We start from the raw sequence: 16732 nt of genomic DNA, 5'->3' as shown, positions 1-16732 counted from the left end.
TGGGATTCACAGGTTCAGATCCCGGGCACGGCCCCATGTACCGCTTATCAAGCCATGCTGTGGCAGGTGTCCCACATACAAAGGAGAGGAAGATGGGCATGGATGTTAGCCCAGGGCTAATCTTCCTCAGCAAAAAGAGGAGGATTGGCAACAGACATTAGCTCAAAGCTAATCTTCCTCACCAAAAAAAAAAAAAAAAAAAATAGACACATAGACCAATGAAACAGAATAGAGAGCCCAGAAATAAACCCAATTGTATATGGTCAATAAATTTTCAACAAAGGTGCCAATAATACATAATTGGGAAAGGATAGTCTCTTTAATAAGTGATATTGGGAAGACTGTGTATCCATATGCAGAAGAATGAAATTGGCCCCTTATCTTACAACATACACAAAAATCAGCTCAAAATGTTTTAAAGACTTAAATGTAAGACCTGAAACCATAGAACTCTTAGAAGAAAACAGGGAAAAAGTTCCTTGACATTGGTCTTGGCAATGATTTTTTGGATATGACATCAAAAGCTCAGGCAACAAAAGCAAAAATAAGTTACATCAAACTAAAAAGCTTCTACACAGCAAAGGAAACAATCAACAAAATGAAAAGGCAACTTATCAATTGGGAGACAATATTTGTAAACCATATTTCTGATAAGGGCATTACTATTGAAAATATGTAAATCACGTGTGCTTTGAGACTTCAGGTAAGAGCTTACTCTAAAAGTTGATTACGTTTTATTGTGTTTTTGTGTGTGTGTGTGCGAGGAAGACTAGCCCTGTGCTAACATCTGTTGCCAATCCTCCTCTTTTTGCTGAAGAAGATTGGCCCTGGGCTAACTTCTGTGCCCATCTTCCTCTACTTTATATGTGGGACGCCTGCCACAGCATGGCTTGATAAGTGGTGCATAGGTCCGCACCTGGTATCTGAACCTGTGAACCCTGGGCCGCCAAAGCAGAGTGTGCAAACTTAACCACTACACCACCGGGCTGGCCTCTAAAGTTGATTATGTTTTATAGAATGAAAATTATAAGCTGGAGCTACATATTTTTACTGATATTTAATTGATAGATTAATAACTACACCCAATAAAAACAGAGTTTTTAAAAAACATTTTCACGATGATTTATGTCTCCTCCTATAAGTTAGGCTGAACTATTGGTCCATGTTAATCTTCTTTGCTTAGTAAGGAAGATCATTTTTAAAAAAACGTGTATCAGTCTTTTGTAAATGGCATGTCTTAGGGAGATGATGATCTCTGTTTGAAATAGCACTAGTGTTCAGGTAGTTAAAAACTAGTTTTCTTCTCATCAAGTTAAGAAATATGTAAAAGGCCAAACACCTGGGCCTCCTCATCATCTAAGTTAGTGCAAAGCTGTAGATATGGATGTTCTCATCAGAGCTTCTCCCTACGTAAAGATGTCCTCACTGTCTACTTTATCAATTCACATTTCTTATCCTTACAATTTGGACCCCCTCCCTTCTTTTCATGACTTACATTTGCAGACTTATTTCTCTCTAATCCCCTGTAAGTGTCCAGTGTCTTTCCCAAACAGTACTAATTGCTATGTACCCTGCACCACCAAACATAAACAATTCTCTTCCGGTCTTTCTATTCTTGTCCATGCTGTTATTTTTGCTTATACGACATTCTCGCCCATCCCTGCCCTTCAAAATCCTGCCCATCTCTCAGTTCAAACACCACTTTCTTCGTGAAAATCTCTCTAATCCCATGTACCTACTGCCGACTCAGGGTGGTATTTCCATCCTTTGACTTCCTCAACATTTATCTCAAGAAACAGTATGTTGCATGCTACAGATGTTTATGCACTTCTTTGTAACTGACAAGAGAAAAGACAGCATAACTTTTTTTTCATCCCCCATGGCATAGAGCCCAACACATTGCAGCTTTTCGTTACATGTATGTTGATATTCAAGATCCATAAATATGATTGAGCTAAGGAGGTAATCCGGCCTATGAGGCATATGGAACTTATTGGAGAATCTTAACTAAATTCCTGGTTTGGGACAAAAATGTCCAGATCTGTTTAATTTGCGAAGGTAAAGCAGGTCAATGTTGCAAAATGAGCCCAGGGAAATCATGGAACAGTGTGTCTGGTGTGAACATGCTCAAGTTCTTTGCACTAACTGAAAATATACAGAATGAAATCCATAGAGAATGAACCAATAGGCTTTACCTGCAGCCAGCCAATACATTCTCCTCATTTATGAAAGATATATCCCATCTGATATAAGGCTGCCCTACAAGCTAAATCCATCAAGGTTAAAGAATGAACTAGATTTTCCTTCATTTTGTTTTCATTATTTTATTTTGTAGTTTTAGGCCACACCTAGTGCAAATATAAGAATATTGCAAGACAAACAAAAAGTGTTTGGTAAAAGGATTAAAAACATGTGCTACTCATTTATAACTTTGATTTCCTAAAATATCAAAAAATTGAACAATGTATCTCCTATTTTTGATTTTAAAGAATTCAACTCCATACAATACTCCAATCCAAAGAATTTTGCATTGCAAAAGAACTATTCCACTGTCTTGTTGTTTAAATACAGCCTTCTCTGATGCTTGTTATGAAATTTTCTAACTACTGTTGCACATGATGAGGAAGTTGTAGTGAAGAAAGCAAGTAGTCTGAAGCATGTAACCTTATATACTGCTGAGCAACTAGACACATGTTTCCATTACACTTAATAATAGTTTATTTGGTGAGATTAAGTTTTATATGTTATTAAATGCTACCCTTTAAATTTTTTCTATGAGCTTAGAAATCAATTGAACCATTCATCATATTAGAATTTTACAAAGACATGGGAAACATTTCAAAGCAAGAATGCCACACGAATAATTCAGAGGCATTTTGCCTCTAGAAATCGCAAAAAACTTATTTATAAGCAAAACTCTCTACATTCAGTATTATACTGAAAAATCACAATTTGACATTAGAATATTCTTGCTTCTAACAAGATAATTAACAGTAATTATTAAGTTAATTTATATTTATTGGTTAAAGATCAATCCTTAAATATTTATGACGATTTATGATGATTCTACGCCTGCCTCTACTACTAGCTAGGTGACATGAACAAGCCTACAATATCTTAGAGCATCAATTTCCTCTTCACTAAATTGAGAGAATTAGATTAGATTAGCCCATCCTAAAATCCCAGGACACTTGTTCTTCCAGCAGTTAAGAAGCATTCTGCACATTACAGGCACCCTGAAAACAGGAGTTAACAGGCATTCCACAAAAAGAACTCAAGTAAATGTGCAAAAAAACCTGAGCCAAATACAGTCAAACAGATCTTGTTGCTGCAGGACTACCCAGTAACTTTACTATGTAAATATTTTAAAAGAGCCTCTATAGCATTTCTTCAAGTCAACAATGGATAATATTTTCCCCCATTTTAAGCCAGAATGTTGATTACACTTGATCTGTTCATTTAGAATTGTAGAGCTGCTTTGCGCCTCTTGAAAAGTTGTTGTATCAAAAGTACGTCTTACAATTGAGAGTCTCTCAAATATAATATGTAGAATTTCCCCAAACTTATTTTACCACAAAATTACTTTTAATAGCTTCTCATAAAACTAGGACTTAAAGAAGCAAATATTGTCTGATTCTATAAACTATTATGAAGATATTATATTCCTGCTCCTCGAAGAGAGAGGAAACTAGGCTGATGAAATTAAAAAAAAGAAAAAAAAATAATAGGAGAGGAAAAGCACTTCTGAAATGAGGGTCTAGGATCTCCAAAAATCTGTTCCTCTATAAAAGTAACAAGAATACTAGTAAAAATCACCAAAATCAACTTTTTCAGAATTCTGGAAATTAACCAAAGGCTTGCAACAATCCATAGAAAATTTATTAAAGAAAGCAGCTGAATCTCACTCAGAACAGTGAGCTGTGTGGGGTTTTAACTTACCCAATATCAATACCCTTCTCTCCAGCTCTGCAGTAACCTTCAAAATCATCAACCTCACAATGACAGTAGCTATAAAAAAGAAAAAGCAGCCTATGACCCACTAGAGGGAGCAGAACAGGTTTGGAGTTCCATCAAATGTCCCATATCTAGAGAATTGTCACTAATTGACCTCTATGGAAGCTGCCCAGAAAATCCTCACTTGAACATTTTTTCTTTATTTGACTTGAATCAGAGCTCACTCAGTGAGAAAACCCGTCCCTACAACATTTGTCAAGAACAACCAGGTGCCTGAGGTAGTGATACCACTTGGGGCAAACAAGAGGCTTACCAAAAAAATTAAAAGGAAAATCTGGTGAATGAGATGTCCATAAGAGTCTTTCAAAAGCTCTGACATATTCTTGGGCTTCTAGAAGACCACACAGATGTGCTGTGCTGTGCACCTGCCCGGGAAAGACTTGATAAGATTCTATCTCGCACCTCTGGTTGACCTAGAGGCTCTGCATAAGCAGAGGTGGAAACTGCTGGAGTGTTCACAGCATGCCTCAATACCTTGTCCAGTCATTAGCTGACTCCTGAGCTATTGAGCAAAGACTTCAGAGGCTGTACACAACAAATAATATAGACTTTATAGAATTAATTCAGGAATCATTAAACAAAAAGTAGTAACAGCAATAACAACAAGAAAAAAACAGCAGCAACAACAAATCCTGGGGGAAAGGGTCCAATTTCCAGAGTGGCCTCATTATATTGTATTAAATGTCCAGTTTTCAACAAACCAACAAAAATATAAGTGACATCACTTATAAATCATTATATCACACATGCCAATAAACATGAAAGTATGGCCATAAACAGAAAAAAAAAGCAGTCAATAGAAACCATCCCTGAGGAAGTCCAGATGATGGACTTACTAGACAAAGACTTAATCAACTAGTATGAATACATTCAAAGAACTAAAGAAAATCATGTCAAATAAATTGAAGGAAAGTATGAGAATGAACTCAGACCAAATGGAAGCTATCAATAAAGATATACAAATTATAAAGGGAACAAAATAGAAATTCTGGAATTAATGGGAAAAATTCACTAGAGGGGCTCAACAGCAGATTTGAGCTGACATAAGAAAGAATTAAAGAACTTAAGATTGGTCAATTGAGATCCAGTCTAAGGAACAGAAAAAAAAAAAAAAAAATGAAGACAAATTAACAATTCTTCAGAGACCCTGTGGGATACCATCAAGTACACCAAAATACATATAATCAGAGTTCCAAAAGGAGATGTAAGATAAAAAGGGGTAGAAAAATTATTTGAAGAAATAATGGCTGAAAACTTCACACATTTGATGAAAACATTAATCTGTTTATCCAAGAAATTTAAATAGGGTAAACTCAAAGATATCAACACCCACAGATCACTTTATCAAAAGACAAAGACCAAGAAAGAATCTTGAAAGCAGAAAGAAAAAAAAAAACACATTATATACAAAAGGTCCTCAATAATATTAGCAGCTGACTTCTTATCGGAAACTGTAGAGGCCAGAAGTCACTGGGATGACATAATTCTTGAATGTAGGTTAGAATTACTGACATATTTCCAGAGAACTGTATATAGAAAGGTGGATTAAAAGTAACTTTAAAATGGAGGAACTAGAAAACACTACCTTGGCCTGGTGACATAGGGTAATATTGTGCTAATAGAATATATCCTCTAGTATTAAATGATGAGCGTGTTTCACCTTCTTCGTCTTTTTCCCCCAAATCCATAACCACTGTCTAATCATGAGAAAACTATCAGACAAATCCCAACTGAGAGACATTCTACAAAATTCCTGTCCTATACTCCTCAAAATGTTCAATGTCATGAAACAAGGAAAGACTCATAAACAGTCACAGATCAGCAGGGACTAAGGAGGCATGATGAGTAAATAAAGGCTGATGTTCAGTTAATAGTAACGTTGGTTTATTAGTTTTGTAAATTTACTATGGTAATGTGACATGTTAACAATAAGGGAAACTGTACAGAGAGAGTAATATGGAAATTCTTGGCATTATCTTGGAAACTTTTCTGGAATTCTAAATTTTTCCAAACTAAAAAGGATATTGTTTACAGAATAAAACATTAATGTGGGTCTTGTGCCATGATTTTGTAAGAGATAAGTAAATTCGCATGTTGAAATTTTAAAATTAGCATTAACACTAAAATATATTGGGAAGGAAAGGACATTGAAATATAACATACTATCAAGTTACATGATGTTACTATCAAAATTAGTACTAAGTGTTTGAGCAAAGTTGCCAACTTGAACCTTTTAACATTAACTTCTGGTAATTCAAAATATATTTAATTTTTTGAAGCAGCAATCCAGTGTTACCTTTTCCTAGGTTCTAAGAATTTTCATTATAGTTTAAATTCAGCTTTATTAACATTTTAAAACAGTCTATAAATGTTTTAAAATGTTAATAAACTAAAATCTACAGTTTTAGTTTCATCTTTATAAATGTTTCTATGAGGGGCAATCAGAATTTTTAGGTTAATACAACCATCTAAATATAAATATAGAATTAAATAGAATCCATTTTTGTTTTAATTTTTTTTTTTTAGCTGGCAAAATTATCAAGGGATATTTGTTTAATATTTATCTATCTTCTAGAAAAAGTAATATTTTAATTTGTTCAATCAATAAATTATTCAACAAATATTCATAGAGCCCCTATCATGTATAAGGTCACACTGTATACATATTTAAGTTAGACACACTCTTTTTGCTGCAAATTTTAATAAAATGTATTTGTCCATATCCCATATTATATGCATAATAGACTGAAAATATCTGAGTTTTACTTCGATTATTAAAGACTCTCAAAGCTTATAATATAATTTTATTATATTAATTATAAACTATACTTATACAACATTTTGCAAAGTATATTTACACATATCATCCTGTTTGATCTTCATTCAAATCCCAGGAATTTAGTGCCAGTTAAGAAGTACTTTTGCCTCATCTTTTATTTCATACCTTAGGTTTTTGTAACAAATGAAGTATTTGGGCTTATTTACACCATCACATTTTGCATCTGCTATTTGGCATATTTTTCTTTGCTTTTTTCCCTTTTCCTGTTTTCTCTTGGAAATTTATGTTTTTAAATTTTAATCTGTAATTATTAAGGGCTGCCAACACGTTTACCAATTTTTTTGCTCATCTTTGTTTCTTTCATACTTGACCATTCTCCTGGACTCATTTTTCTGTTGAAATATATCCTGAAGTAGTTCTTTCACTAACATTCTAAGAATGATAATCACTCATACCTGGTAGTTTATCTGGGCACAGGATTTCCTCTCAACTCATAGAAGATACGTAGTCTCAATTGACAAGAATTCTCCTGTAAGTGTAACTTTATTATTTTATATGACATATACTTTTTCTGGTATATACATCTGTTTTTAAGGTTTTCTCTCTTTGTGATATTTCGTACTTATACAATATGGATAATAATATACATAGTGTTTGCTATGTTTCTCAATTGGAGGATTGAAATTTGCTTATCTTCCTCTCTCTATTTTCTCTTTTTCTGGAGCTTGTAATATATATTTTATATACATATATGTATTTTATATGTATCATATATGTATCATGTTTCCTAACCTGTAGTTGAAATTTTTCATATCTTTATTGCTTTCTGTCTGACTTTCTCAGACCCATTTTTCATTTCTCTAATTCTCCCTTCAGATTTTTTAATGAGACATTTAACACACTGAATTTTTAGCTTCAGCTACTATTTTTTTACTTGTAGACTTCTTTGATCATCTTTTAATATGTTTGTCTTTTTCCTCACTCTCTTCTTTTTTCAGTATGGTTTCTTTTCCTCCCTTATATCTTTAAACATTTTGAATATATTTTTAATGTAATCTCTTTCTGATTATCCTATCACTTTCAATTCTGGTCATGCTAATTCTACTGTTCCTGCTATCTGCTGACTCTCCCTTGTACTGTTGTATCTTTTCACGCAATTTGTACATTTTGTCTGAGAGTTCATCTTCAGTAGGAGTTGACTTTTAAATTTTGGGAGTTGCAAGTGCCTCAGTTCTTGCATTTACATATGAAAGGATCCTATGAATGTTAATGATGCTGGCCAATTTTTTATTATAATTTTGGGTCCCTAACAATATAGGTAGTTTAAGTTTGGACCCAACAGCCCTAAGTACAGAACTGAGAGTTTGATTTCAGATGAATAACTTCATGTTTTTCATCCAAAGCCTAGAATAGATAGCAAATTTCCCTGCTATTTTCCACAGCTGGAGAGTACAGGTGTTTTGTTTCCCTTTACATACGTGGCAGTTTCTCCAGGTGTCAAGCTGCCTACAATACCGTCATATCAGCCCCCCTGCCTTGTGCAGACCCAGGGCCAAATCGCCAGTTGTTAGATACATTAAGACCTCAGAGCCCAGGGCTCAAGACCTAATTCCAAATCTGAAGTTTCAATGAGTCACCATAGCATAAGCTCCCACTTAGTCTGGCTCTTATTTATTTGGGGCATCTCCGTTGTTTTGTTTGGTTGGTTTGGTTTTTTGTTTGTTTGCTTGTTTTTAGCTTGGTTATTCACATTTTAAAAATCCAAAATGTAGTTAGAGGGTGCTGGCTAGTTTGACTGTAGCTGTTTGATGACTTTGCATCTTTGTAGATGCTGAACCTACTAACTAGAGGACCTGTCCCTCAATTTTATTCCACATTTATTCCTTTCAATTTCAGCCTTCTTTCTTCTCCGTCCTCACATTTTATAACCAAACTTCACTTCCAGATGGGAAAAGCAGCCTAGAGAAACAAAGTCCAAAGTCAAACAATACTATGGAGACAATTCTGAAAACCCAGCTCTATTCATTGGGCTTTTCATTGCAATAGTTCTCAATCTGTAGAATAAGCAAAGATCACCTGAGGAGTTTATTAGAAATATAGAATTCAGGGTCCCATGCACCGAGATTCTGATTCAATAGGTCTTAAGTAGAATTCAGGAATATGAGTATCAAACAAGTACCCCAGTAGATTCCAATATCTGTGATTTAAGTTATTTAGTGACTTTATACCATAATCTAAAAGATTAAAAACATACTCCTGACATGAGTTTTTTAAACTTGTAATCTATACTTTTAAACTAAAAGCAGAGTAAAGAAAAAAATCTACTTAATTAAAGGTTTGCTTATCTTGTTTATAATAAAAGTTTTTAAAGCCTCCCATTTAATTATTTTAGACACCTATTCCTAAAAGGTGCTCTTTTATAAAACTTATTTGAACTAAATCTTATTTTAAAATGACGCAATAAGAAATACGCACCACTACAAAGATTCTGACATTATTTGGAAACTTTCCGCCATGATAATTTTGTCTCAGGAGAAATTGGAAAATTCCATAAAATTACCTGGGTATAATTTATAGAAAGCTGAATCAAGAAACAGGTGTTACCAGTGGAATGATGAATCTTGTCCTTTTCCTCACTCATAAATTTCTAATATATGAACATCTAGACTGTAAATCACATGCTGTAAATGACTTTTACACAGACTGTAAATGACATAGATTTATGTCATTTATTTCCTTTCACTGAAAAAATAAAGAGGTAGATGATCTATACGTATCTTGCCAGCTGTTCCACAAACCACATGCATTTAATACAAGTATCAATGGAGAAGCCATTGCCTCAATGGCTCCACCTCACACCTGTCCCAGCACCTGAATGTTGGATGCTGCTCTTGAGAAGTATTTGCATCTCTATGCTATGAGCTTGGCTACAATGCTGGCTAGCATTCCATTTCCAGATGGCTCCTATTACCACCTAATCATTTTTAAACTCTGATTTTATTTCAAACAGTTTACCATTGTCAAGGATCACCTCCAAGTACAACATTGCTGAAATCAAACATTTTTGGTTCTAGGTCCATGGTTAGAGGGTTCATGAATGCCCTTTTTTAGAGTGATTGATAGACCATATTGCAAAATCCATGGCTAAACTATAAATCCAATACTAAAATTTGAATAAAACTAGAAATAATTTTTATGACAATTATTCATTCACAATTATTATTTGTTTTAAATTTCCAACTGTCCTAATAAACAAGCTAGAAAGTACCAAAGAAATCTATTCTTTCATTCCTTCATTTATTAATTCTTCTGGCACCTATTGAGGTCTTATGTACCTCAGTAAGATGAAGAAAACAGATTCCTTCTCACAAAGAATTTGCTCCCTAGTAGAAGAGAAGATAATTACAACTTATTATTAAAGTCTTGTGAAAGTATATGCAGAAAGGCAATATGATTAGATGTCAAGGGTTGAAGAAATTTCTGGGGATTTTTATCTCCTTTGCATTATTGAGCTGTTTTCCAGACTTAATACTGATTGGAGATACAAGGATTTTAAGGAAAGGAAATAAGTCTGAATTTAGACTTGGATTAAATATGCTATTTTGATCAATTCTTTTCTTGCTTGTAAGTTTTAATTCATCGTAAGTTACGGCATATTCATAGAATTAACACACTGTGCTTCTTTTAAGGATGTTGTTTACCTGGTCTTGCCCATTTTGGGCCTCTGTGTGTTGAACCTAACAATCAGAGTAAAACTAGTCCAATTACATGTATTGTCTTTATACAATACACACATGCACATTAGCTTGAAGGAGTTTTTTTTTTAACACAAAACTTATGAAGGCCTCAAAAGAATTTGGTGAAAATTATCAAATCCAAACTCTAGAACAAGAGCTTATATATACTTAAATGTGTGGAGAACGGGGTGAGGCGAGGTGGAGAGGTATTATGTTTACATCTGTTTTCATAAAAGTCCTGGGCCACTATTAATTCTTTCAGATTCGGGGGATTCCCTTCTTTGTATCCCATGCTGCTCTTTTCCTCGACCATTTTACTTAGGATCCCTTGCTTTAAAGATCTTCCAAAATACTCTCTTTATTTTTGTACTTGATTAAAGAACAGTCTGCTTTATGCGTCTTCATCAGTTGTTTTCTGTAGAAGGTGTTTCCCTCCAATAGAATCTGGGAAATGTCACCATGTTAATCCCTGTATTTCTGAATGTGCCAGCTGAGCGACACTTGGGCTCTATGCCTCCTCCTCTCACCTGAGCACTCTGCCTCTCAGGACCCTCTCCTGGCTGGTCACATAAGCCTGCAGCTGTAGAAGTGAGATAAGAATATTTTAAAATGCCTTTTCACCTGGAAGAGTAGTTTTCTGGATCCCTCTGGGTACAGCATCATAATGTTACCTCTGTAAATATTAGGTATCTCTAGTGACTACGGCTCAGGGGAATTATTAATTAATCATTTCATATCAATTATCACAAGGGCTACGATATCACTTACAATTTTTATTTCCATCTGCAGGCTACCATTGGTAAAAAAAGTAACTTTTGAAATGTTATTATTTTAAAAAGTGATTTTTTCTCTATATAATCCGTACACTGATCTCTCATTTAGAGTGCTGAACCCGTAAGTCTGACAATGTCAATAAACCCCTGGAGAGCATGCACCGAGTCATGCCAAATTATAGCAATCCATTCTCTACTGCGATTATAATTCAGTGGCTGAAATCAAGAGCTACATATTCTATTTGTCTTAAGTATTATTATATTAGTAATTTGTTTTGTGAACTTAGAACAGTTTCTATACACATAAACGTATTCACTTAACCAATAATGATAATTTCATATATAATAATGAGCTGATCCTACAATATTTTGAAATTTTTTAATAATCACAAGTTATCACCGATATAATTCTCCAGTATTTATAGAAGATTCACATTCCAAATGGACATTTTATGTGGTCTTCAGGAAGAATAATTCCTTCTTTTAAGGTACTACGCTTCTTTTCAGAAAGTTAGTTTAAGGGCCTCTGCACCACAACTAAGACATCATTGAATCAGGGTTTATAGACTTGAAGTATAGCTTGTCTTTACATGTTCTCCCTAAACAAATCTGAATTTTTTGCAGACGTTGTTTGATGTTCTGAGAGCGATATGCCTTCGTTGTGGATATCCTTTGGCTAAAACAATTTGTCAATAAACAGCAGTGACTACTCACGTTTATCTTGTTCTGTTTCCACACCTTCGCTTTCTGTGTCGCTTGGCAAGATCCACGGTTGATGAACTACTTGCAATTGCTTTAAAGATTCATCCTGCCAAAGAAAAAATTCATTTTGGATTAAAATCTAGATCGATATCATGAATACCAATATGAGTGAACACTTAGGTCTCCATGAATTACATGTCCAAAAACCATAATAAGAATTTCCTCACAACACAGAAGAGTGCTGAGTTTAAATTTATTTTCATGTCAGAGACATGCCACAAACTTTAAAATCATTTTCTTTACATTCTCCTTTTAATAAGATTTAATGTCTTAATAAAAAGAAATACTTATCTAGACTATGTTCCTTCCTGAATTAATATTTTTATGGAAATCTTGGCACTCGTTCTTGGAAATATAATGAAATATTTGATGTAAAATTGCGCAAAATGTGCCTCTTTGCCATCGAGGGTTCAAATTCCCTTTAATGAGAACAAAGCTTAGTAGGATTTAGAGAACATTCTCAACCATACCCTTCAGTACTGCTTCACTGCCTCCTTCTTATTATTACTTCCTTATTTTTGTTAATATATTTTTCATATACTTCCTTGCTGCTCTGTGCCTTCTGCCACTGACCTAAAGCAGATTCTCATCATCTCCCATCCTGTCTATAGGAGTAGCCATCTATGAAGTTTTCTAGGATCAAGTTTCACACCCTCCCTATTTTCCCCACCAGTTCGCTGCCAAAGTGAGCTTTTTAAAATGTCGTATGATGTATTCATTACCTTGTTCGTAATCCTTGAATGGCCTCCTCATTGTTCCCAGGATAAAATCTAAACTCAAGGTCCTTCATGATCCATACTTGTCTAGCCTGCTCTACCACCAATTCCAACCCCATCCCACCTCGACTGACACTTCTACTCCAGCTGTAATTAACTGATAGCTCCTTAATTTCATCATTCTGTCTGATCTGCCAACATGTGTTCACATATTATACTTCCTGCCTACAATGCACTACGTTTATTAATCTGTCTCAAACATTAACATTCCTCCCAAGGCTCAGGTGTCATCTCTATTGCCTTCCCTGATCCTCTAAGACAGAGTTACTTCTCTATTCCTTTATGTGCCTATTGCACTAATATCAATTACTGTGTAATAATTGTTCTTTCATATCTTCCTGCCTCAAAAATAATGTAGAAAGTCTTTGAGAACATGGATAACTTTTTTCACCTATGCGTTTCCAGCATGTATTATAGTGCCTGGCAAAAAATACGTACCCACTTAGTAAGCATTTGTGTAGGAGAAAGTAAGGAAGAAAAAGGAGAGGCTGAAGGGTACTGTAGGGGAGGAAGAAACTTTCCTCCACCCTTCTAGGTTCTTCTGACTGGTCTAAGAATTAAATTGACAAGAGATAGATTAGCAGGATAAAATCAAACAAAGTTTAATAACATTATACATGGGAGACACCCAGGAAAACTGAGTAACTCACCAAAATGGCTGAAGACACCACCTTAAATAGCATTTTCAGCTAAAAACAAAACAGGATTTTGCGGGTAGTGGTTTGGGACTTCAAAGGGGAAGAAGGAAATTCACATGGAGATGGAAAGCAAATGGGTAAACAAATGTTTGCTGTGCCACACAGAGACAATGAGACATGACAAGGACTCTGATCTCTGGGCCCTGCTGAGTCTCCGCCACTACATTTAGCCCACATTCTTTGTAGATATCTCTGGTTATGGCTCTGTTCCTGTTACAGGTCATTTACCTAAATTCTTTTAGGCGGTTAAGGAGGAGGTAACAAGAAAAACTTTCTGAGTCTTTTGTTTCTTAAAAATACTTGGCCTAAAATAATCCTTATGTTAAAGAGACACATTTTAGGGTGGCAAATTTTGTTCCCCATCAGTAGAAAGGAAGGAGGAAGAAAGAATGGATACCCTTTAGAAGAAAATATAAGTAACAATTTAAAATTTATTGAATCATGATTTAAGAAAATCTTTTCAGACATATTTTGAAAATTAAAGGTATAAAATCAATATGACCTCTCAATTCACTCTTTTGACCTCTCAGATTCATTCATTATCTTCCCCCTCTTTCAATGATCTTTTTCTCCAACTTGAGATATTTTGCTTTATTTTGTTCAAATACTAACAAGACAAAAATAAAGGCTCATGGGGCCAGCCCCGTGGTTTAGCGGTTAAGTGCACGCTCTCCGCTACTGGCGGCCCGGGTTCGGATCCCGGGTGCGCACTGATGCACCACTTCTCCGGCCATGCTGAGGCCACATCCCACATACAGCAACTGGAAGGATGTGCAGCTATAACATACAACTATCTACTGGGGCTTTGGGGGAAAAAAAAAAGGAGGAGGATTGGCAATAGATGTTGGCTCAGGTCCGGTCTTCCTCAGCAAAAAGAAGAGGATTGGCATGGATGTTAGCTCAGGGCTGATCTTCCTCACAAAAAAATAAATAAATAAAAAATAAAGGCTCATGACCCCTGATCTCTAAGAAACATGACATCATCAAACATTAAATGTCCATTTTGTTTAAAATAATTCCTGTATGAGAGAAACAACCTATCTGCCATCTCTTGATTGTGATGGTTACCTCTGGATATGTTTAGTCCCAATCTAGAGCTTCAAAAAAAGCACAGTTTTCTAGGAGCTTGGGAAGAGGGTTAGGGGTTGAATAGGTGAAGCACAGGGGATACTTTAGGCAAGTGAAACTGTTCTGTATGATATCATAATGGTAAATACAAGATATTAACCACTTGTCAAAACCCATAGAACCACATCACAGAGTAAACCTTAATGTATGCAAATGAAAAAAATCAATTAGAAGGTTAAGGCATCCCAGGATGGAAGCAAACTACTAAAAAAGAATCTAAATTCATTAAAGGTGTATGAAATAACCTTGCTGAAGAGGGTAGGAGAACAAGGTGCTGACCTAAGGAACTTTGAAAATGAGTAGAGTCTGTAAGATCAAAAGCAAAAGGAGGGCCGGCCCCGTGGCTTAGTGGTTAAGTGCGCACGCTCCGCTACTGGCGGCCCGGGTTCGGATCCCAGGCGCGCACCAGCACACCGCTTCTCCGGCCATGCTGAGGCCGCGTCCCACATACAGCAACTAGAAGGATGTGCAACTATGACATACAACTATCTACTGAGGCTTTGGGGGAAAAAGGGAGGAGGATTGGCAATAGATGTTAGCTCAGAGCTGGTCTTCCTCAGCAAAAAGAGGAGGATTAGCAGGGATGTTAGCTCAGGGCTGATCTTCCTCACAAAAAAAAAAAAAAAAAAAGAAAGCAAAAGGAACTGTACATAAGCACTGTACCCTAGCTGATAAAGTTGTTTCCTGTGGGCATACAAGGTAACAATTCTGAAACCACTATATATATGTTTGGAATTAAACAACGAAGTAAATTGATGGCAGATGGTAGAATTCAAGTTTCTCACTGTTAAAGTGGGAGTTTACAGACAAGCAACGCTAGAATGATCCACATGTAATGTATTCGAGTTGGAGACATCAGTATGAACTCAGGTTTAGCTTACTATATATACAGATGGCTACATATAGAAATATTTATAGATATTTACATATACATAGGTTACCATTCACACATATATCTCCTTACTCTGGTAGCTGAGAGGACTTAGATACAATGATACCCCAATAGCAATGAACACAATGACGACCCAGATCTTGGTTTCTAACACCATTTTTCAATGAAAGAACCAGGATCCTTGGAGAAACGACTCATTCTTGGACTGAGGCAGTAAATATACAAGATAAGCCTGGAGCATCTTATAGTGCCAAAAAGCAAGAAAGTGCTAGCACATACACACAGACACACATAGACGCACACAAAATGATGGGTGTATATCAGAGGGATAAAGGAGCCAATTGAAAAATCTCTCAGTGGCCAAAGCTGGAACAATTTGAGCAACAAAATAAATCAAGTAGAATTAGGTTATTACCCAAAGCATAAAATAAATATCTATGCGTCTATTCTGATAAAAATAAAAGAATGGGCAAGAATAGACAAATATGCCATGCAGAAAGATTTCAATAATTTATGTAGCTACTTCATCCTTAAGGAAGTGGACAATAACTTCCCACTCCTTCAGTGTGGGCTGTGTATAGTGACTTTCTTCCAAAGAGTACAATACGGAGAGGGAAAGCAAAAAGAGTAACTTTATAGTGGAGAAACCTGACAAATGCTATCTGAGGCCAGGTGATTAAGGTCAACATCAACAGCAATAATTCCTGTTGATAGCATGTACCCTTGATAGGATGGGATGAAAATGGAATTTTACCTCTATTATTTTCCTCCTAAAAACACATTATCCCAGTCTAGCCATGAGAAAAATATCATACAAATCTCAATTGAGGGACAATCAACAAAATGTCTGACCAATACTCTTCAAAACTCTTACAGTCACAAACACAAGGGAAGTCTGAGAAATGGCCACAAGCAAGAAAAGCCTAAGGAGATATAACTACTAAATATAATGTGTTTATAAGATGGGATCTGGGGACAGTAAAAGGACACTAGGGAAACACTGAGGAAACTTGAATCAAGTACAGCCTTAGTTACTAATAACATATCAATATTGGTTTATTAATTGTGACAAATGTTTCACGCTAATGTAAGGTAATAATAATAGTTGCAACTGGGGGAGAGGTATATAGGAACTCTCTCTATTATCTTTGCAATAATTCTGTAAATCTAAAA

At 35.4% G+C, this 16732-nt stretch overlaps 1 protein-coding gene across 1 annotated transcript in view; it reads right to left on the bottom strand.

Moving 5' to 3' along the window:
* Nucleotides 1-16732, bottom strand: part of C33H8orf34 (chromosome 33 C8orf34 homolog) — a 396656-nt gene that overhangs the window by 18800 nt on the left and 361124 nt on the right. The window contains exon 12 of the mRNA XM_058528830.1: nt 12018-12111. Coding sequence (XP_058384813.1) covers nt 12018-12111 — 94 coding nt within the window. The remainder of the gene's footprint in view (nt 1-12017; nt 12112-16732) is intronic.

The sequence above is a fragment of the Diceros bicornis genome, chromosome 33, assembly GCF_020826845.1.
Source record: "Diceros bicornis minor isolate mBicDic1 chromosome 33, mDicBic1.mat.cur, whole genome shotgun sequence".
In the NCBI taxonomy this organism is placed as follows: Eukaryota; Metazoa; Chordata; class Mammalia; order Perissodactyla; family Rhinocerotidae; genus Diceros; species Diceros bicornis.
This window is presented reverse-complemented; position numbering and strand designations above follow the sequence as displayed.